Below are 23,585 nucleotides of genomic sequence, written 5' to 3' on the forward strand. Positions count from 1 at the left end.
CAATCCTCTCCAGCTTTGGCCTTTCCTCAGCATTTGTGTCGCCGTCTTCCTCCTGTCATCAGTCTGCCTTTCAGGACCCAGCAGGAGGTTTAATTAAAGACAACACACAGAAGACACAGGCTTTCTCTCGGCTCCTCATACCTCCGTCACAGTGCAGACTGTAGAGGATATTGACTCTGGCCTTTGTTCTTTTTCTGTCTGTCTCTAAAGCATCTCCTGACAGGCCTCAGCTATCTCCAGCAGCACTGCTTCACTTGTGCCTCATGTTTGGAGAGAGTTTCAAGCAGCTATGAAAAAATAATGCCGGTAGCTGACAGTGCCAAACACAAGGGCTGAGAAACAATGCTGGGAATTCTCCTCAGCTTATGAGAGGTTTTTCTGTTTTCAGGTCTAGACCTCCAAAGCAGCTGTTTTTTTTTCCTGTGTTTTTGCCTCTGTCTCCTTTAGGACTACAACAACAGTTGCTTTTCAGGCCAGCTGGTGTCCGGTTGTAATCGATAAGGCGAGACACTGCAGGCCAAAACACTGTTTTTCATGCATCTGTCAGTTTTGAGAATTTTTTTTCAGCGTAATGTAAAGAAAAACATCCAAAATACATGTTTAGATATTTCTTTAGTGCAGACCAAATGTTCACATAAGTATATTATAACAATAGCAGGAAATTTTGCCATTGTGGGGACATATCTTCGAGCCCCCCTGAGGAAAACGGCTCATAAATTACACAGAATGAACTATTATGAAGATGAAAATGAGGACAGGTTCTTGCGAGGGTTGGGTTTTAGGGAAGGGGGATAATATTGACATTTTGTACACTATAAACACAAAACATCAAGTTTATAGGAAGTCCTCATAAAGATAGCTGTACATGTTTGGTTTGTTTGTGTGTCTGTGTTCATTGTATTTCTAACATTGTGTGGACCAAATTATTCCTTTATTAAGATGCCCATGGTAATGTTAATATTCATCGTTTCATTTAGGGAAACTCCTAAGGTAAATAAGTTCTATCTCTAAACTTTAATGATAAATCTAAATAAAATGCTGCGCTCTCCACCTCCAGTCGCAATGACTTCTGGGACTTCTAGAGCGAGATCGGTGCTCAGGTCTGCATCGGTGCGTCCTCCATACCAAGAACACATCGGGGAAGTTTCACGCATCCTCTGTTCTTGTGGTCTTGAGTATTAGAACTGAACTTTAACAGCTGATGATGATGTTACACGAGGACGCAAGACCGCTGAAGAAAGCATATTGAGAAACAGGCAAGAGCTTGATTAGCTGGTTCAGGTGTGTTAATGTCAGTTTGACAACTTCAGCCACAATATCGATTTACCCTGCACCACTTACCATAAGTTTGCCATGACGATATAATGCACATAAGAATGCCCCGCCCCCTAGTTAAATATCACATTTATTTCAGTTCGTCAACATACTGAAATAAAATCTCTGGTTCACGCAGACTTTAATGTTGTTTAAAACATAAATAATACAAAGCATTGTTTGCAATTTGTAATGTGAACACTCAACTGTGAAAGTATGTTGATAATTGTTAGTTAAATATTTTCCTCCATTGACCTGTAGTGTTTTGTTTGGCAGGGTGCACGGTGTGGTGAAGGCCTTCGCTTCAGAAACGTGTCCTGCTTCGTGTCCGATGGCTCAGGGAAGGATGCGGGCAGTATGGTGGATGAAGAACTGTGTGGAGATCTGGAGCAGACAGTGGATGGAGACAAACAGATCATCCTGCAGGAGTCCTGCACTGTGCCCTGCCCAGGTAACAACCAATGCTGCAACTATGCTACACACTGATGTGTCAGTAACACTGCAGTTTATATAGAGTTTTCAATTTCATTTTATTCGGTTTTTATTTTTATTACTTTTTCTATTTTTCTAAATGTTTTATTTTACTCATTGTGCTCATTTAAGGCATTAGTTATATTGATTTAAATTGTAATATAAACTATTTGCTATATTTTCAATTAATGGTCACACTTTATTTCAAAGTGCCCATGTTATAGTGTAACTAGTAATAGTAATTAATAACATATACTTACTAGTTAGTTAGGGTCAAATTGCAGGTTCAGAGTTGCTTGTAATTATACATAGTTTATTGTAATTACTAAAGTGAGAACATGTAACATGTAAGGACATTCTTAATGTAAAAATGTTGTCATGATTTACAAATCTTTGACTTGTTTCAAATATGTTTGAGTTTAATTAATTAATCAATTAATTAAACAATTATTAATTAATTAATTAATTAATTTATTTATTTATTTATTTATTTAATAGTTAATTAAATAATTAAATAATTAATTTATTTATTTATTTATTTTTTATTTACTTTGTTCTGAAGAACACAAAGGAAGCTATTTTGAAGAGTGTTAGAAATTGGTAACCTTTGACTTCCATGGTATTTTTTGAACTAAAACAAAAGTCAATGGTTACCGGTGTCCAACATTCTTCAAAATATTTGTTTTGTGTTTAACAGAACAAAAACTAAGAAAAAAAATTAAGAAATGATGATTAACCATTCTTAACCCACACTTTTGAATTTAATTGTAACGTATGCACATAATTTAATATTTCTTTGTTGTTTTTCTTCATAAAAATGATCAGAATTCTAATATTTAACCGAGTATAAGTTTGAAAACTGCTTGTCTACAGAAGCACATTAAAGTTGTTCTCCTCTGTCTAGCAGTTCATTTTTAAATCAGACAGACCTGCTTTGTCACATTTACAAGGCAGCTTTTATGAGACACTGTGTGAAATATTCACTGGGATCACACAGCTATAATTCAGCAGTCTCGTATACTTTGCTATATTACCTCACACAAACTAGAGAATTAAACTTTATGGCTTGTCATCTGTTTTAAGCTGTACGTTTATTATAAATAGATGGAAACAATTCTTTTTTGTTTGATAACATTTCGTTTCATAAAGCACAGGGGTTTGAGTGACGTAATTTCAGGTCTTGTGTGACAGAGCTTTGTAGAAAAGGACTTAACAGTAGTCAGAATTATCAGCCCCCTCCGAATGTTTTTCTTTTTTTTTAAATATTGCGTGACCACGGCTGGTCCCGCATTATTCAATGTATGATTCAGTAATAACAAGATTACTAAGTCTCTATAAATAACCTAAGTTCCATACCGTAGTCTTCTTCGATTTGAAGAGTCCCCCCTTCCTTCCATACTCCTCCTTTCCTTGATGTCCTGCACGGCGGCCTAATGGTTAGCACTGTTGCCCCACAAAAAGACTGTCATTAGTTCTAGGCCTTACCAGGCCAGTCAACGTTTTTGTCCGGAGTTCACATGCTCTCTCTGTGCATGCGTGAGTTTCCTCCGGGTCCCCCGGTTTCCTCCCACCGTACAAAAACATACAACTTAAGTTAATTGACTAATCCAAATCAGCACCATAGACATGCAGTAGTTCCCTAAGTAGTTTCCTAATTGCACACTAGCTTCAAACAGCAGGGGAGTTCTCGAGATCTACATGAGCTCAAGCTCCCCTCTCGCCCTGCAAACAGGAGGGAGCCCCTGGCTTGAGGATCTTATGAGCTCAGGGCTCTCTCCAGGGACAGCATGCCAAACACGCTTTATAATCACATCAGCTAAGTGTGAACTCTTGAAAAGCATAAAAAGTTTACATGCATTATCTTTCTATTCCTAAAGATGTTAGTTGATCATACTCTTATTTTAGCTTGTTTAATACAATTGTTAACTAATAAAAAAAAATAAAATAAAACAGATTTAATGCAACTGTTTTGTTTAAATGCACCTATATTGCCTACATTCTCTGAGAAATAGCTAAATGGAAAAGATCAAATTTTGAAGGTGTCCTGCAGATTATCAAATATTACTGTCCTTCTGACCCTATCACTCTTCATTGTTTTGGCTCTGTAAAACACACATCCCGTCTTGCCTGGATCTGTAAACCTCCAGCTGTGAGCCACCACTGTCTCTTCCTGCTCCCCTTCCTGTTTCCAGCTCTTCTAACACAAACGTATCTCAAACGATGATGATGCTTCGCTTCACATATGAATATTCATTCCAGTGTTGTGTAACTTCATCATCTATTCACACACACACACATACACACACACACACACACACACACACACATATCAGACTGTACTCTGTGTGTGAACTCAGGTGTCACATCTGCCGCTGGCTTCCCTCTCATAATAATCATCACAGGATTAGGGCTTTGTGGAAGGACAACGTTATGAATAATTAATACGCAGGGAAATATTCACAAATCAGCACTCCTATTACAACGGGACAGACTGACCTACTTCTGTAGAAAAACACCCTGAGATCACACACACACACACACACAATGTGGAGTTCGGGCATTATTAATATCCTTGACAAAGAAAAAAGAAAGGCTGCAAGCAGGATTTGTTCGTTTTGAACCCAGTAGTTTAAAAGTGCTCTAACTTTAGTTTTCATTCTTCGGGGTTTTTGGATTCAATCTTTTAATGAATGATGAGAGAATCTGTGCCTGAAGACGGCTCAAATCTCTACAGATTCTACAGAGTTGAAATGCTCGTCATTGGCCAAGTTTATTGGTTTATTAAATGTTTTGGTGAAACTAATTGTGCCTTAACAACACTGTAGAACTTTTAGAGCCAATTAAATCCCGTTTTAGTAAAAACAAAATCTATATATTCCTTCATGTCACAGATATTGAAATTTGCTATTCGAATTTTGGATACATTTCCACTTAAAAATTGCAAAAAAGTTGTCACGGTGGCGCAGTGGGTAGCACAATCACCTCACAGCAAGAAGGCTGCTGGTTCGAGCTTCGACTGGGTCAGTTGGTTTCCTCCGGCTGGTCCTGTTTCTCTCACAAGTCCAAAGACTGGTGAATTGGGTAGGCTAAATTGTCCTTAGTGTATGTGCGTGAATGAGTGTGTATGGATGTTTTCAAGTTATGGGTTGCAGCTGGAAGGGCATCCGCTGTGTAAAACATATGGTGGATAAGTTGTCGGTTCATTCCACTGTGGCGACCCCAGATTAATAAAGGAACAAAACCGAAAAGAAAATGAATGAATGAATGAATCAATGAATGAATGAATTGCAAAAAAAGAGTTATATGTAGGCCCAAACTAAATCTGCACACGCAGAAATCAGCAGCTATTTTAGGCCATCATTGAGTTTATTTATTTTGTTGTGTAAATGCATGTATATATAAGTGAATAAATTCAAGTAATTTTATTAACTAATATGCAAATGTTTATATGATTTATTTACAATTGCATGTGAAGTCATATTTTCTGTCTTTTAGTTGATGTGTTATATGAGAGACTCGCTTTGTTTACCAAACAATTTAAAGTTGCATTGTAAACCTTAAATTAAATTCAAATTTATCCTAAAGTCTGTTATTTTTAAGTTTTTAGTTACTCCCCTACACTGTATATCACACAGTGTCAAAATGTCATTTTCTTAGCATGAAGCCTAAAATTAAAAAGACATATATTCACTTTATTTGCGTACGAGCAGGCGCAGCCATTTGAAACTGTTTGGCTCGAGACTTCCGGTCTCATTCACTTCCATTCATTTTTAGATGTTAAAAACAGCTCGTTTTGCTGCTTGATGTTGCAAACTGATATTTTCTTTATAGTTTGGTAAACACTGGTTTGTAGAGCAAGTAGTTTGACGGTTTTCTGACGTTTATTATTCCTAGTCATTCTCCCTTAGGCAACTGAATCGGAAGTTCTAAAACAATCGGAAAAACTAGAGCACCTCCGCATTGAAGATTAAGGTCAATACTGTATATGTATGTAATTTGAATAAGAATGAATGAATGAATGAATAGTTTTAATGGGTGAACAAAACATTTAAATGCTTAAATGCAAATGTATTTTATTTATGTTTTGTTTGTTTTACTATTTAACCATTATACCGGTTTTATATAATGATGATTCTTCAGGTATACGCTAATCCTAAATCCTAAAGTCAAACTTTACATATCAGCGCAATAAAATCGCTCACTCTCTCATTTGAAACCGATCCAAATGCCTGCACACTTTTTGCACATGCTTTGATTGTTGCATGTTATTTAGTTTATACTATAGACTACTTTAAAATATAAGACACAGCACATTTTAGATGATAAACTGTGACTTGTATTCAAGCAGATGGTATGTACTGTAAACATAGAATCTGTTGTAAATGAGGTAAGATATTAGTGCAGTAAATATAAAGCGCACTAACAGTTGGTGTTGTGTTGTTCAGGTGAGTGTTACCTGACAGACTGGACGATGTGGAGCCCTTGTCAACTCAGCTGTATCGGCGGGGATGATCTGGGCTTCGGGTCAGTGCAGGTTCGTTCTCGCGCTGTTCTCGCTCAGGAACCCGAAAACCTTCTTCAGTGTCCAGAACAAGAATGGGAGGCCAGACCCTGTACAGGTGAGTCAAAAGCACTGCATTCCAGGAAGAAAACAAATACTGTATATGGGTGAAATACTTAAAGGGGCTTGCATTATTTATTTATTTATTTATTTTTGTAAACTTGACTTTAAATTATAATGACATTGTTAAATATGAATGTAACTTTTTTAACATTAAATAAAGTCAGTAATCTAAGTGGTATTTAAAACAAAGATTATACAGTAGGTATATAATTTCATGGTATGTAATTTATAATGGTATAATTTCATGGTATGTCATTATATATTCAGGTATGTAATTTAATGTGTTACTAATTCTTCAGTTATTTGTGAAATTTTCAAGAAGTGAAATTAGTTGTTTTTTTTTTGTCTATATATCTGATGCCTCTAATAAACCCACATTATGTTTTGTTTTAATGTAATTACATGGTATGTGTCTTGATGTGTCACTGTTAATATGTGTGTTTGTGTGTTTTAAGAGGGTCAGTGTTATGATTACAAATGGATGACCGGCGCATGGAGGGGCTCGTCTCGACAAGTTTGGTGCCAGCGCTCGGATGGATTAAACGTCACAGGTAGCTGTTTGTAAATACTTTATTTATTTATTTTTTGTAATGAATAAAAACACACAAATGCTCGCGTATGTGGTTTACAGGGATGCTCTATACTATAAGTGTAATGTATTTTATATTGTGAAAACTAATTATATGGACTTACCCTACCCCTAATGCATCAAATAAATAAGCCCAATGTCCTCATAAAACCGCATAAGTGTTGTGATTGTCGTTTTCTCCACTGGAGATTACTTACGCTATTCTACAACTCCCAGAACTCTTTGCACCCATCAACTCCTGCAGCAGCTGACAATAATCCGGACATTCACACACAGAGACAGCTGTAACTCATCTCACTGATTACATGGACTATATATATACTTTTCACTTTCACATTCACAGGGCTGAGTCTTGTTTCTCTCATGAACATAACAAAGTGTTTCTCCTTGTTTGTTTGTTTTTCACGTGTTTTGATTCTTTGCCACCCAGCCTGACCTTTTGCAGATCTGTTACGAAGCAGACACTGACAACAGACATGCGGATCCACATGCAGTTTATTAAAGGCAAGGTCATACAGGTGATGGTCAAAAACAGGAGCAAATCAGGAGCATAAAGGTAATCCAATAAACATAGTCAAAAATACAGATGAAAGGTCAGGCTAGGCAGCAAAGAATCCAAACGGTAACCAGGCTAGGCATGGCTGATGCTGAAGTTTCGACACAATTTCGCAATCCTGAAGCGCAAGTGTTTCAAAACACTTCGCCGAAGCATGATCTGGAAAACCTAGGTCACGTGACTAGGGTGATTCGAAACACCTCGCGACGTGACTAAATGAAAATGCATTTGATTTGATAGGGTCAGAAAAAACCTCATGTAGCCTAGTGGACTGTGAACACAGGGTAACTGTGTTACAAATGGCCTTAGTTCGAATCCTAATCTAAAATTATGACATGATGTATTTTAATAATGTTACTTTTTATGACCAAAACAAGATATTTATTCAAAGTGTTAATTCGAATGTCACACCAATGTTAAAACACGTTACAACAAAGCATTTAAAAACGAATGTCTATAACTAGATAACCCTGGATTCAAACTCATTATCTCTGCATGCGGTCAGGACCTCTCATGATTCAAATCTCTTGAAACCTCAACTCAACGAAGGGTTTAATACCTCAATTTGCTGAATTACTTCTTTGCTGAAGCTGTTCCAGAGAAATACATATAAATGACCACTAGGTGTCACTGTAGAGACGGGTTTCAAAACATTTCGAAGCTTCAACACATTTGCTTCGACTGTTTCAGTGTTTCATGAAGCCTCGCTTTACTCACCACTAAACCATGCAAAAACAACAAACAAGGAAAAAATGCTTTGTAATGTTCCTGAGAGAAACAAGACTCAGCTATGTGAATGTGAATGTGAGGAGAGTGAGCTACAGCTGTGTCTGTGTGTAAATGTCCAGATTATTGTCAGCTGCTGCAGAAGTTAATGTGTGCAAAGAGTTCTGGGAGTTGTAGTTTGTTTGGAATACTGGAAGTAATCTCCAGTGGGGAAAACACCACTGGCAATCACAACAATAAGCAAGTACACACAAACAGTGTTCAATGTTTGAGAAATTTTTTTTTAGCTTTATTCTGTACTTTTTATTTCTTTTTTTTTTACATAAAATAACACAAAAGGTGACATGTTTATATTTATTTGTAAACAACACTTTGCAAGTGTTTCAAAAGAGATCACAAATCAGTATTGGTGGTTACTCTGACTTAATACCAACTTTTTTTTTTAAAAAAAGCTCTAAATTACAATATTATCACTTAAAAATGGGAAGAAATGTTATCAGATGTATATAAACTAAATCAAATATAAAGATTCTACTCTATCTCAAACCTATATGCAGATAAACTAAGAATTTTCAAGTAGTCTCGTAATTCCCTTACATGTAAATGTACATATCCCTGTGAAAAATAAATATCAAAATTTTATATATAAATAGCAAAGATATACCACAGTGTTTCAATATTCAGAGAGAAAAATCACAATGACAGAAAAGTCAATATTGTCTCCTCAGAGACTGTTTGGTGACAGACTGGGTTTGAGATAAATTTGACGTCCTGTGTTGTCAGGAAGGCTGAAGTGTGCTACGTCTACTCTTATACATCTGTATATACCTCATGGAAATAAGCTTTTAATCTATGACAATGTGACACCCACATGTATAATCCCATTCACCATCATGCCAGCTGTCCTCCCATATTAATGTGTCTGTGTATGGATTTCTACATCTCTGTGTTTTTTGGGGCTTTTGGTGCTGGCATAGAATAATATGGAAAAGTCATTCTAATTGTACTTTAAATAATTGTAAATACATTTAAATATTTATTTATTCATTCATTTATTTATTTATTTATTTATTTATTTATTTATTTATTTATTTATTTATTTATTTATTTATTTATTTATTATTATTATTATTATTATACTTGCATGATACAGTATACTGTGGCTTGTCACAGTATGTCACAATCCCTTTGATTTTCAGTTGTTTATTTGTATGTGCATAGATTAAATGTAGTTAAATGTAAGATTTATTACACTATGTAAACTAATGATTATAACATTTATTCTAAATTTAAAATAGAAATGTTTTAATTTTGATCTTGTTTGCATAAAACAACAAAAAGGTGACATATTTAAAAATTATTTTAGACAGCAATATCTTTAACTTCAAAATAATATTCTAAAGGAATCTCATACAAATTAGGCATTAATCTAAACCCAAACCCTCATTTCTCTATTTTTGGTAAACCCCCAGATGATTTTCACGTCACAAACATTCAAAATAATTGCCTTCTCCTTCTTTGTTGCTTGTAAGAGAGTTCTCTTAATTTGGCAATCCCACCAACCACCCTCAATCAAAATCTAGTGATATGTTAGGTCTTCTAAAATTGGAGAAGATTAAGCTCTCCCTCAGAGGCTCATCTCATACTGTAGGTGTTATAATCATTGGAGGCCTCTACTGAATTATGTTGATGTTTTAACTCCTCTTGGAGTGGTTATTTAAGAAATCATTTTATGGTCAGAATTAGCCCTCACTTTTGCATTTGTGCTTCCGGTATTGTCATCCCCTAAACTCAATGACCCAAAGACAATTCAGTACAACTAAATTCACAGTAACCAAGAAGTAAGCAGCTATCATTCTAATTATTCATCTATTCTTTGTTTTTTTGGTTAAATGTTCATAAAGGTATTCAAAAGGAGAAAGAAGCTAAAATTACTTATTTTTAAAAAATGAAAAAATGAATGAATGGAAAATAAAAAAAATATTTGGTGGAATAACTGATTTACAATCAAGATGAAAACATTCCCTAACTTTATCATTTTCTTCGGGAAAAAAAACTCTAAATTAAAGTACTATTAATAGAAATTTTGAAGAAATGTTATCAGACCTTTATAAAAAAAACAATATTAACATTTTAATCAAATCCATAACCAGTAAATTCAGAGAAATTTACATTTTTCAAGTGCTCTCATGGCTGTATATATAAATTCATCTAAATTTAGGGTGTAATTTTCTGTAGCGCTTTGTATTCTCTATTTATGCCAAACTGTGGCTTGGAATCAGTCCCTGTGATTTTCACCTGTTTATTTGTCCTCCGTGTCGGGCCGTGCAAACTGACCTGCTTCCAGATGGCACACATGAGTCTGGTCAATTTTGATTGGCAGAGCTGGGCAACAGAAATACCACGGCTGTAACCAGTCTCTCTACTGCAGTCAGGTCCCTGTTTATGCATATTCATGGGTTATTTTAAGTTATGCAGTAGTATGAATATTCATGCAAGCTCCTAATTGGTATAAACAGGTTTTTGCAGATGCTTACAGTATATTTAGCACCTAATAGAATGGGGGAGATATTTTAAAACGCTATTTTTTTTTAAACAGTTTTTGGTTTTTATTATTCACATGTGTTTTCTATTTATTTACGGTTATGAATTTAATATTGGAGCATTTGTTTTGGCAAATTTTGATGATGGAAATTCAACTCTTCAGTTAAAAAAGTGACTTTTATTGATATTTTAGTAGTTTAAAAGTAGTATTGTTTAATGAATATAAACAATATTATATACAGTAATCCTTGTATATGAGCAATATCACACGAGTAGCAGTGCGATGTGGCTGTATATCGGCACTGTTGAAAGGCATGCGTTGGCACGAGTCCACAGGCCGAGTGCCTTAGTGTCCCACCAGTGCCGATATAATCTAAACAACTATTCTTGACTAAAAAAGCCTCAAAAGTACATTATGTTGCCCAACAGCTGCAATATTTGTCAAACTGTATTGAGTTTATTAATCTACTGTCACTCTATGCGGGCGGAGTAATACACCAGAGTGAAGAGATGCTGATATTGCAGAATATTGCTGCTATCAGCCAATCAGATTTGAAAACCAGACAGAACTGTCGTATATATAGAATCAAGTCTATAAAAAATGAAAAAGTGCTGGCAGCTTATTACCTTTTTTAACATAATTTACTACACGATGCAGACAATATATCTCTCCGAACTATTAAAAATGTTAATAAAAGTTACTTTTTTCAGCTTTTCACCATCAAAAGTTCCTGGAGGAAAGATCAAGATCCCATAATGCAGTTTAAAAGCATTAAAAAATGTAAAAATAAATAAATAAATAATAACAATAATCACAATAAAAATAATAAAAAATCACAAATGCAGAAAACTGTTATATTACAGACTTTCTTTTACAGTGTGACACAATTGGTTTGTATTTTGTGGTTCACATGTGTATTTTTATTTATTTACAGTTATGATTAGCATTATGGAACATCTTTGTTGATTTTTAATGATTAAAATTCAACTCTTTAGTTAAAAAAAATACTTATTGACATTTTAGTAGTTTGAAACAATATTAGTATTGTTTAATGAATATAAACAATATTATCATTCATTCATTCGTTTTCTTGTCGGCTTAGTCCCTTTATTAATCCGGTGTCGCCACAGCAGAATGAACCGCCAACTTATTCAGCAAGTTTTTTCACAGCGTATGCCCTTCCAGCCGCAACCCCTCTTGGGGAAACATCCACACACACATTCACACACACACACTCATACACTACGTACAATTTAGCCTACTTAATTCACCTGTACCGTATGTCTTTGGACTGTGGGGGAAACCGGAGCACCCAGAGGAAACCCACGCGAAGGCAGGGAGAACATGCAAACTCCACACAGAAACGCCAACTGAGCCGAGGTTAGAACCAGCGACCCAGGGACCTTCTTGCTGTGAGGCGACAGCACTACCTACTGTGCCACTGCCTCGCCTAAACAATATTATATAATGAATATATAGAATCAAGTTTATAAAAAAGAAAAAAATTAAGAAGTGCTGGCAGCTTATTACCTATAAAACAATACAAACAATATATCACTTCAAGCTGTTAAAAGTGTCAATAAAAGTCGCTTTTTTTCAGCTTTTTAACACCAAAAGCTGATCAAGACCCCATAATGCAGTTTGAAAGCATTTAAAAATGTTTTATATATATATATATATATATATATATATATATATATATATATATATATATATATATATATATATATATATATAACACATAATTTTTTGTAGACTCATTTGGTTTTTATTTTGTGAATCTCTTGTGTTTTCTTATTATTTACAGTTTTTAATAGCATGATGGAACTGCTCTGTTAACTTTTGATCATAAAAATTCAACTCTTCAGTTTAAAAAGTAACTTTTATTAACAGTTTAATAGTTTGAAGCAGTGTATTATATAAAAATTATAAATATAATAATAATAATAATAAGTCTGTAAAAAGAAAAAACTGAAAGTACTGGGTTCTACCAGTTTTTTTACCGTAATTTACATGAAATAGACAATATATTACTTATATTAAAGAGGTCAATAGAATTAGCTTTTTTCAGCTTTTTAACATCAGAAGTTGTTGGAGGAAAGATCAAGATCCCGTAATGCAGTTTAAAACCATACTTTTAAATTTAAAAAAAAATCACAAAATGCACTAAAAAAAAAAAAGATTTAAAGATGATTTTTTGGGTTTACTTTTTTTTTGAGTTAAGTGGTTGTATACAATTTATTTGGGCTGAATTTAAACAAAACATTTAAGTTGAACTTTACTACATTTGTTTGTTTAAATTGAACACAAATACATTTTTTTTGCAACAGTTTTACAGACATTTTTTTTCAGTGGGCGGTAAGCTGTTAATTTACAGATGTTTTTTTTTTTTTTTATAGTGTAAACACAATTGGTTGTATAGGATTAACAATTGTCCCTGTGTCTGTCAGCAGTCTGTCAGTGGAGTGTGTTTCCGGCATTTGGGAGCAGTTCTATTTCACTGCTCTCATTGTTGATTGAAAGTATTGATTCATCCCAGCTTAGAGAAAATAACAGCCCGGCACTGGCCGCCGGCTGCCCATTTCAGCACTTTTATAGATCCAGTGGATTCCCACAGGCTGTGATTTGTAGAAGGGAAGATTGAAAGTGAGAGAAAGGATGTTGAGATCGTACTCACAGACGGCCCAAGAAGAGGATCATTTTTAATTGTGTTGGCTGACGATAAATCTGCTGAAAATCCGACAGACTTGCATTGACGGGATAGCCCAAGCGTGAATTTCTAGGGGGCCAGAATATGATAGGGACTGAGAATGGGTTCGGGTAATGGAAAGAAATTAACTGCAGAGTAACACTTCAGAACTCCTGAACATCAAAACGGGCCGACGAAACACACTGAGAATATTTGACAAACAGTCTTAGTGTCAGCAAAAGATAGCTGCTGGGTCTGTGAAAAAGTGTGGAGGAAAAAATTGTTTATTTAATCCAATCAATCAATTAATCAATCAATCAATCAATCATAAATACTAAATATTTAAATAAATATTATTTTATTGCTTTATTATTATTATTATTATTATTATTATTATTATTATTGTTGTTGTTGTTGCTGTTTTTATTGTTGCTTTATTATTATTCTTTATTTTGACATTACTAAATATTAATACTTATTATAATTCTGTTGCTTTATTATTATTATTATTATTATTAAGTAATAATTACATAATAATAATAATAATAAAGCAACAAAATATTAATAATAATAATAATGATAAATAATAATAATACTACTACTAATAATAGTGATAAAAATAAATAAATAAATAAATAAATAAATAAATAAATAAATAAATAAATAAATTTAATTTAATGAATACAAAAACATAATATATTTAAGAAAAGTTTTCATTGTTTACCTGAATTATTTTATTCTATTTATTCTATTTTTAATCAAAATTATGAGATATTACATAATAAATATACAAAAACATTGGGCCACTACATCATATTGAGATTCACTTGCTCCACATTTTAGACAGCAGTCTGTCAAATAAGTGAAATAAAACTACACTATAAATGAGTCTATGGCTCACATTAAAGCCAAGAACACATGTACATTTACTAAACACAACAATTAAAACAAAAAAGTGATGAAAATGTTAGATATTTTCACAATATGTGACGTGCGAGAGAAAATGCTATGCGTTTCAAAGCAAAGTGTAGCAATTGCTCAACCTACCAGCTTCCGTATGTTTATTTGAGAGTAAATAAAGCATAAAATCAGGGTTTTTTAGACTTATTAGAGGTCAAAAACGTTACACAGCAACTTCATTCATTCATTTTCTTCAGGTTTAGTCTCTATTCTATTCAGAGGTCGTCATAGCAGAATGAACTGCCAACTATTTCAGCATATTTTTTATGCAGCGGATGCCCTTCCAGCCACAACTCAGTACTGGGAAACACCCATACACACTCATTCATACACACTCTGGCCAATTTAGTTTATTCAATTCACTTATAGTGTATATCTTTAGACTGTGAGGGGAACCAGAGCACCCAGTACGCCAACATGGGGAGAGCCTGCAAACTCCACACAGAAACACCAGCTGGTCCAGCTGGGACTTGGACCAGTGAGATTCACACACCGTTGCCTTAACTGTGTTTTTAAACCTCTTATAAAAGTAATTTTTGCATATAAGGACCCCTTTAAATCACAATTCACACTGTAACAAACCACTAATTAAGACTTTTAGCTTATTAAACTTCTAATTAGCTGCTCATTATTCACTGGTAAGGAAAGAGTTGGGTTTAGGTATGGGGGAGGATAAGGGGTGTAGAATAAAATCATACCTTATAACTAATAATAAATGGTTAATGTTTTATTAATAGGCAGGTAGTTAATCGTGTGAATTGTGACTTAAATTAAAGTGTAAAGACTTTTTGATGCCTCCTGCCTTCAGGACAACACACTAGCTGAAAATGGTGTGAAAAAATGTGTTTGTGTGTGTCGGTGCCATTAAAACACAATTCATATTCAACTTTGCACTCTTTACTTTCAGGTGGATGCCAATCGACGACCGAGCCGGTGTCAGACAGATCCTGTGACCCAGCCTGCGACAAGCCACGCTCCATCTGCACTGAGGTTAGTGTGTGTGTGTGGGTTTGTGTGTGTGAATGCCTGCCCTACTGAGTGATGCAGAAAGACTGCAAACACGAGAGGCTCACATGGATATTCAATAGTGCTGGATTAGACTTCCTGCAGAGGAAAATAGATCGTACTGGAATGTATAATGGGAAAGGCTGAAACATGAGACTCATATGATGATTTGATACAGTGCCTTCCACTAATGTTTAGCACCCATGAGAAAAGACGGCTGGGAAAATACATCTTTATTCTTTAACCTTCTTTTGCTCAGAATATGAACAGAAAATCTGAAATTTGCTTCCAGGTGAGAGTTTGTTCATCCCTTGAAAGCCTTTCAGGTAATTTGTAATAATGTACTGTAGGTTATGTCAGATTGTAGACTTTCTTACTTAGAAATTTACCTAACTAATGCAGTTCTTCAGCTGTGATTCTGAGAGGTTTTATTTTTTATTTTTTGGCTACTGAACCAACATAGGTTCATTCTGAAAAATGTAACCCTATATACATTTCTGGAAATCGTGAATTATATAGCCAGAAGTGCGTATGGATCAACCGGGGCTTTTGAAAACATTATTGGTTGGGTTTAGGGAGGAACGAAAGTAAGTCAGTCGATCGGTCATTCAGTCAGTCATTCAGTCAGTTGACAGCAGCCTCTGGTGGATTTACGCGAGAACAGCAGGCAGGGGCGGATTGGCCATCTGGCAACTCTGGCAAATGTCAGAAGGGCTGGACCATTTTTGAAATGTGGGCCGTTCAGTTTTTTTTTTTTAATTTATATGTTGATTTTATGTTTATATGCATTGTTTTTACTTGCAGACAGCTTTTATCTCTTGCAATATGTGAAAATTATGATGATGATGATGATAGTAATAATAGTAATAAATGTTAAGCATTTGGCCCAATTGGCAACTGCTGGCTGGTTTCGAGATGCGCCGACCCAATCAGAGGTTACGCGGACGTAATCAAAATCTGGCAAGAATGTCAAACAAACAGTAAGTTCAACACAAGCTAATTGTCAGAGATGGACCGTAAAAAAGGAGTGGCGATGCCGAAAAGCTCAGAAAAAGCAAAGATTTTGCTCTAAAACCAGACGCTGCCAAATGCATAAAATTAACTGAAATACATTGTGTAAGGGTGTTTTCCAGTGATGGGTTGCAGCCTTAACGGCATCTGCTGTGTAAGACATAAGCTGGATAAATTGGCGGTTCCTTCCGTTGTGGCCGAACAGAAAGTGAATGCATGCATAAATTTGTTATAAATGGGTTGATTTTGTTCCAGTCACATACATTAAATGTTTAAATATATATTTCATATGGGACTGCTTGTTTTATTTCACCATCTTTACATTAATATAAGTGGTGAATGTCCATGTCTGAGGGTTGGGCAATGTGGGCTGGTGTGGTTACAGTGCCAGGGCTGATTTTGTTTTGTCCCAACCCTGACAGCAGGTGCGAATGACATTCATGAGAGAAAAGATCTGATAAAGCATACACAGCGACCTCTGCTTGATTCGCGAAAACAAAAACTGCCAAAAAACGTAGCTCCTGGTATGTATTTGGCACTCTCCAGAAATGTATATAGCATTGTACGTTTTCAGAATAAGCCTGGGTTGATCAAAACTGTGCATTGTAAAAGATACACACATTGACTGCAGTGTTTGGATGTTCTGTGTTTGTCTGAGATAATTAGTTTAACAAAATTTGTGTATTTCATACAATATAGGAAGCTGATTAGTCAATTCTTGTCACATGACTCACGATGCGCTGGCAGCTTTTATTCAACTGGGTGCATCTGAAAGGTGCGTTATGCCGTGCACCTCCAATGGAAATAGTAAACTTGTGCGAACTCTAGAAAAGACATGATATGCGAACGACCCCTAATACGCCGCTGTCATTTGCGATCTCCAGCAGTTGATCTTTTTGTGCATAAATGGTGAACTCATGTGATTTGTTGACAAATGGGTTGTGGATCGGTTTCTCGGCAGTCCGTGGTTCTTTCACTTGGCCTTTTCCCTCTGCAAAGAAACTTTCCAAAGACGCCTGTTTCTTACTCATTTTGCTACTTGTGGGTTAAATTTTGGCACTCAAGTGACCGAGATGTAAGCGAGAGAATACAATCATTTTTCAAACTAAAAGATTTTTCAAAATTAAAAATCACTCAGATTCAGATAATAAATAAAACAGAAAAAGTTCATGATTTCTTGTGCGGCTCGGTACCAATTGATCTACGGACCGGTACTGGTCTGCGGCCTGGGGGTTGAGGAACACTGTCACCTAAAAAACATTCACATCCATATACTTACATCTACATTTCTTTGTATTTGCTTGTTGGTCACGCCACATTCTTTTGACTGTTTTTACTGTTTGGCGCTATCTGATAAATAAATAATATGTAGATTAATTTGCCTTACTAAACCAGTTTAGTGACCAGTTTTTGACTGTTTGGTGTCATCTTGTCACTGAATAATGTGCAGGTTAGTGTATATGACATCAGCTGTTTTCATTTGGTGTGGTTTTGTTGCAAGTAGCCATATAATAAGTGGGATAAAGTACATCCAGGCGGTTGTTCTTCGCAGAATAAAGCCCTTTTGTTTCATTTTTTGTATTTAGTTATTTATTTAATAAACTTTTACCTTTTTTACCATTGGACAGTAAAGGAAATAACAGGTAATGAAATTGGAGAAAGAGAGAGAAATGAATGGGATCGTAATCGGATCGAAAGATATCTTGAACTCGGCACTCCCACAGCAAAGTTACATTATTATTATTATTTATTATTGTTGGTGCGCTGACCACTAGATGGGGTCTGGTGTATTTTGTTGTTTTTAAATAAATCTGTGCTGTGTTTGCAGTTGCTTATTATTAATGAGAGCAGAGTTTTTTGTTGTTTGTTTGTTTTTGTTCATATTTTAAGCAAAAGATCAAATGATTGAAGATTAGAACAACCTTCTTTGCTCATGTTTAACAAGGGTCCCAATATTAGTAGAGGCCATTGTATGCTACTGAAGCCAAATAAGTATAACAGTGTTTTACATGGACTTTTTCAAGCAGTGTGAGCAGTGTCAGATGATATTAGAAGCAGTCAGACTGCTGGTGCTGGAGAGATCAGTGCAGGTCATATGAAAGACCTCAGGGAAGATCAGTCACTATCAGATCATGGCTTTATCTTATTCTGGATGACAGTGCTGTTCTGGAGTGGTTCAGGGGGTTCAGTGTTTTTATTCTTGCATATGCTTTTGATTCAACTGTAAGAGCTTCTAAATAAATTATCAGTGTGAAAATGATCATATACGGTTTGGGCAGAGTGTGGTGTTAAATCCGAAATGGATTAAAGGAAGTTGATGAAATGAACTGATTTTTATTTAAGATTTTTATTAATTCTAATAATATCTTTACCTTCCTCATTATTATTATTATTATTATTATTATTATTATTATTATTATTATTATTATTATTATTTAAATAATAATTCATTATTGTATGTATTTATCTATTTATGTTATTTCGGGGAATCCTACTAACATTATAACCTTAACATCAATATTTAGCATTAACAGTTATAAGAATTAATATCAATAATAATTAACTTTATTTTATTTTGTTTATTTTAATAACCTTTTCAGCTAGTTGATATATTTAATTTAAATGTTTTAATTATTTAAGGCATTAGGTAACATTATTAGCAAAACAAACTCCATCCAACACCAATGAAAGTGGTCCATAACTTTGTTGTATATGATACCATATATATATAAATAAAAATATGACAATGATCAAAAAAATGTTACCCCACTCTCTCCTATATCTGTTCTTTGAGAAGATAACACATGTAAACATGCATTGTGAGCTGCTGCATTTGCGAACCCCCCCCACACACACACACACATGATGACTGTAAGGGTCTCTCCTGCAGTGTAGAGATCGACTGCATTCAGATCAGATTCTTCTGCTGTAAAAGCTGCATGTCTTCAGAGATGCAAATACCCCAGTGTATTCTTGTTTTCTTTTGATCAAATTTAACAAGCACTGTGTTTGTGTGTGGGATTATGATCATCCTTCAAGATTGCATTGGGAATAGGAAACCTTGGGGTTTTCTCCACACATATTTCCACACAGCGATGATGCTTATGGAGATCCAGACGTCTTTTACGTGAAAAAAAAAAAAAAAACAACAACACATGCTGGGATAAATCTTGTCAACACACATGCTTTGGAGAACCTGCAGGATTTGATCTTGTTGTTTATCTAAACAAGGAAAGCACTAATATAGCACAAAGAACATGAAAAGTATCCTTGAAATCACAGCTTGATGCTACTGAAGTATTTTTAGCTTCTAAGAAAGCTGGAAGAGAAATAAAAAAACACTGGTGGATAGAAAACAAGAGACAAAATGCGAAGTCAATTAGCAGCCATTGATAGGCTATGATGATGCCGAAAATAGAAATATATCTGTGTTTTAAAGCCAGACTTAGCTGACAGCGTTATTCTGGCTGAAACAAATGGCATAGTTCATTTCGCTCCAAATTTGTTCATTGTCAGAACACAATATATATATATATATATATATATATATATATATATATATATATATTTTTTTTTTTTTTTTTTTTTTATGTAATAAAAAGCTTAAAGTAAATCATACACTCTCAGAAATTAATGTACAAAATCTGTCACTTGAGCGCAGGTGCCTTTTTTAAAAGGTACATTGTTGTTCCTAACAGGTCCTTAGAGGTAGGTTTTGTATAACGATTTGTTCTGTAGACTGTCAAAAATAAAATTAGTTTAAAGGGGCTAATAATTTTGACCTTAAAATGTTTTTTAAAAAATTAAAAACTGCTTTTATTCTAGCCATAATAAAACAAATAAGACTTTGTCAAGGACAAATAATATTATCAGACATACAGTGAAAATTTCCTTGCTCCGTTAAACATCATTTAGGAAATATTTAAAAAAGAAAAAAAATCAAAGAGGGGCTAATAACTCTGACTTTAACTGTATATATACTCATTCATTAATTTTCTTTTTGGCTTAGTCCCTTTATTAATCAAGGGTCTCCAGAGTGGAAAGAACCGCCAACTTATCCAGCATATGTTTTACGCAGAAGATGCCCTTCCAGCTGCAACCCATCTCTGGGAAACACCCATACACTTCCATTTACACACATACAATTAGCTCACCCAATTCACTTATAGCGCATGTTTTTGGACTGTGGGGGAAACCGGAGCACCCAGAGGAAAACCATGTAAACACAGGGAGAACATGCAAACTCCACACAAAAATATCTACTGACCCAGCCGAGGCTCGAACCAGTGACCTTCTTGCTATAAGGCCATTATGCTACCCACTGTGCCACTGTGGCGCCCATATATATATATATATATATATATATATATATATATATATATATATATATATATATATATATATATATACTTTAAAATGTAATGTATTCTTATAAAGATGAAGCTAAATGGCAATACTTAGTATTACAGTCTTCAATCTGACATGATCCTTCAGAAATCATTCTAATTCTAAAATTTGGCATCTACAGTATTATGATTATCAATTCTGACCACAGCGCCACTGTATTATTATATGTAATGATTAATTCAACGTTTAAAAGAACTTAATAGTAAAACATTCTTTAAATGTGTTTGTACTGTCACATTTGATATATTTATTGCATCCTTATTTGTAAAAAAAATCCAAATCAACCAGACCCCACATTGGAGGAGCAGTGTGTGATCATCAGCTGTGTGTAAGTGGATCTCTGTCTCCCTCTGCAGGCCGGGATCTGCGGCTGTGAGGAAGGCTACACTGAGGTCATGACATCTGATGGAGTTTTAGATCAGTGTACGGTCATCCCAGTGCTGGAGATTCCCACCGCAGGAGACAGTAAAGCTGACGTCAAGACCATAAGAGCCCTGAACCCCACGGAGCCCACCGCAAACATGCCCGGACGCGCCGGACGCACGTGGTTCCTGCAACCTTTTGGTCCCGGTGAGTCTTTGGATGATGAAAAATAAAAATACATATCTCTGAATGAGTACTCAGAAATATTTTCAGACTAACTTCTGCTAACTAACTTTAACTGACCCTTTAACCTTTTAAATCCACCTTTTCCTGCACTTATGTGGTTCTAATTGGGTTGCACTTCCGGTTTGAAGAACTTCCATTTAAAAGAATTGAAACAAAGCATTATGAATAAAAAGGTAATGGTACATAGATAGTGAAATACAGAGAGGCTTTGTGAGGTTATATATTATAGAGACGTTTATATATTACATAGAGGCTTTAATATATTTTTGGTATTATGCTTTGTTTTGATGAAAATAAAATTATTATTTGTTGGTATTTTAAAGTGACAGTATCACAAGTTCACTGTGTTTTGTTTCTACTGAATATTTCCTCATTTTTTCACTACAGTGCAGTAATATTCTGTGATTATATCCTGGGTTCATACGGTCATGGAAAACCTAGAAAAGTCATGGAATTTTGACATGGCATTTTCCAGGCCTGGAAAAGTTTTGGAAAGGTCATGGAAATTAGTTTAACTAATATCTGTATACTTAAATTAGGGCTGCACGGTATTGGAAAAATCTGACATTATGATATTTTGTATTTCTGTAATGTAAATTGTGATGTGAATACAATTTCACTAGATGATTTAACAGGTTTATTTGGATTGATTGGGGGAATTTTTGTAGGGGAGTGAATCTCGAATATTATATAACAAATAAATTAAAAGCATGGATAAATAAAATATATCTTTTTACTCCAAAATATATACTTTTATTCAATTATGATTAAACTCTATATTAAACTATAATCCCAACATTGCATATCCTGTGATGTGACTATTGCGGATGCACACATTGCGATATCAATGCTGAAACCATATATTGTGCAGTCCTAACTTGAATATAGGTTAGTTGTCTTTACTTCTTTTCTGTCCTTGGCCAAAAACTTGCTCTCACATTGTTAGTGCTGTTTAAGCATTATCAAAATCAATTTTACGTAGATGTAAAATCAATATAAACAACATAGATTGGTGTCTGTTCTATGATAGGCTGTAACAAATTTCAATTTGATTGTTTTTCCTATTATTTGCCATGTAAAGTTGAGGTCAGAATTATTAGCCCCACTTTGATTTATTGATTTTTTTTATATATTTCCCAAATTATGTTTAACAGAGCAAGGAAATTTTTACAATATGTCTGATAATGTTTTTTCTTCTGGAGAAAGTCTTATTTGTTTAAATAAGTAATTTAATAAATAACAAGTAGTTTAGGATGTTTTCCAGGAGTTTTCCAGCTGTGTATTAGTGCTGATGTGTGTGTGTGTGTGTATCTGCGCAGATGGGAAACTGAAGACCTGGGTTTATGGTGTGGCAGCTGGAGCTTTTGTCCTGCTAGTGTTCATTGTCTCTATGACTTACTTAGCCTGGTAAGATCATTTGCTATATTAACAAACTGGTCACTGTGGTCATCTCATTAATCAACTGCTTCATCCCAGTCATCTTTTTCATCATTTAATAATTCATATTATTCCATGTTACTTTCTCCTGCATAGCAAACTTACTTTCAGATGGCAATATTATATACTCTTTTTCAAAACAAAATTTTAATTGTTTTATCTGTAAGATATTATTAGAGTGTTTATTAATAATACTTTGATAGTTAGTTAAGTACATCAAGTAAACTAAATAATATTGAGATTATATGTCTTTTCTTTATTGTAGCTTTAAAAAATTAAGCAAAATAAATATTAATATTATTTAAATTTGTATATATATATATATATATATATATATATATATATATATTTATATATATATATATATATATATATATATATATATATATATATATATATATATATATATAATTTTATATTATGTAAATTGAGTTATATAATTGAAGTCAACTAGTTAAAAAGTTCAAATAAAGTAAAAAAACAATCATGTTTCGGTAGTTTTTATTTTGTTCCTATAAAATTATTATTTATAGCTAAAGTAAATTTTAAGTTTTAGTTGACTTCAAAAACTCTGCTTAAAAATAAGATGATTTATACTATCATTATAATTACCTGTATTATTATTAGCATTAGTAGTATTAG

At 34.2% G+C, this 23,585-nt stretch overlaps 1 protein-coding gene across 6 annotated transcripts in view; it reads left to right on the top strand.

The window, feature by feature from the left end:
• Positions 1–23,585, top strand: part of thsd7aa (thrombospondin, type I, domain containing 7Aa) — a 267,241-nt gene that overhangs the window by 236,244 nt on the left and 7,412 nt on the right. For all 6 annotated transcript variants that reach the window (XR_012394625.1, XR_012394622.1, XR_012394621.1 and 3 more), the window contains 6 exons: positions 1,591–1,765; positions 6,231–6,404; positions 6,865–6,960; positions 15,382–15,464; positions 21,254–21,467; positions 22,826–22,913. Coding sequence is in view for 1 of the 6 variants with exons in the window: in NM_001122760.1 (NP_001116232.1) it covers positions 1,591–1,765; positions 6,231–6,404; positions 6,865–6,960; positions 15,382–15,464; positions 21,254–21,467; positions 22,826–22,913 (830 nt within the window). In the remaining 5 variants the exon portion in view is untranslated. The remainder of the gene's footprint in view (positions 1–1,590; positions 1,766–6,230; positions 6,405–6,864; positions 6,961–15,381; positions 15,465–21,253; positions 21,468–22,825; positions 22,914–23,585) is intronic.

Source organism: Danio rerio, chromosome 19 (assembly GCF_049306965.1).
Source record: "Danio rerio strain Tuebingen ecotype United States chromosome 19, GRCz12tu, whole genome shotgun sequence".
Taxonomy (NCBI): domain Eukaryota; kingdom Metazoa; phylum Chordata; class Actinopteri; order Cypriniformes; family Danionidae; genus Danio; species Danio rerio.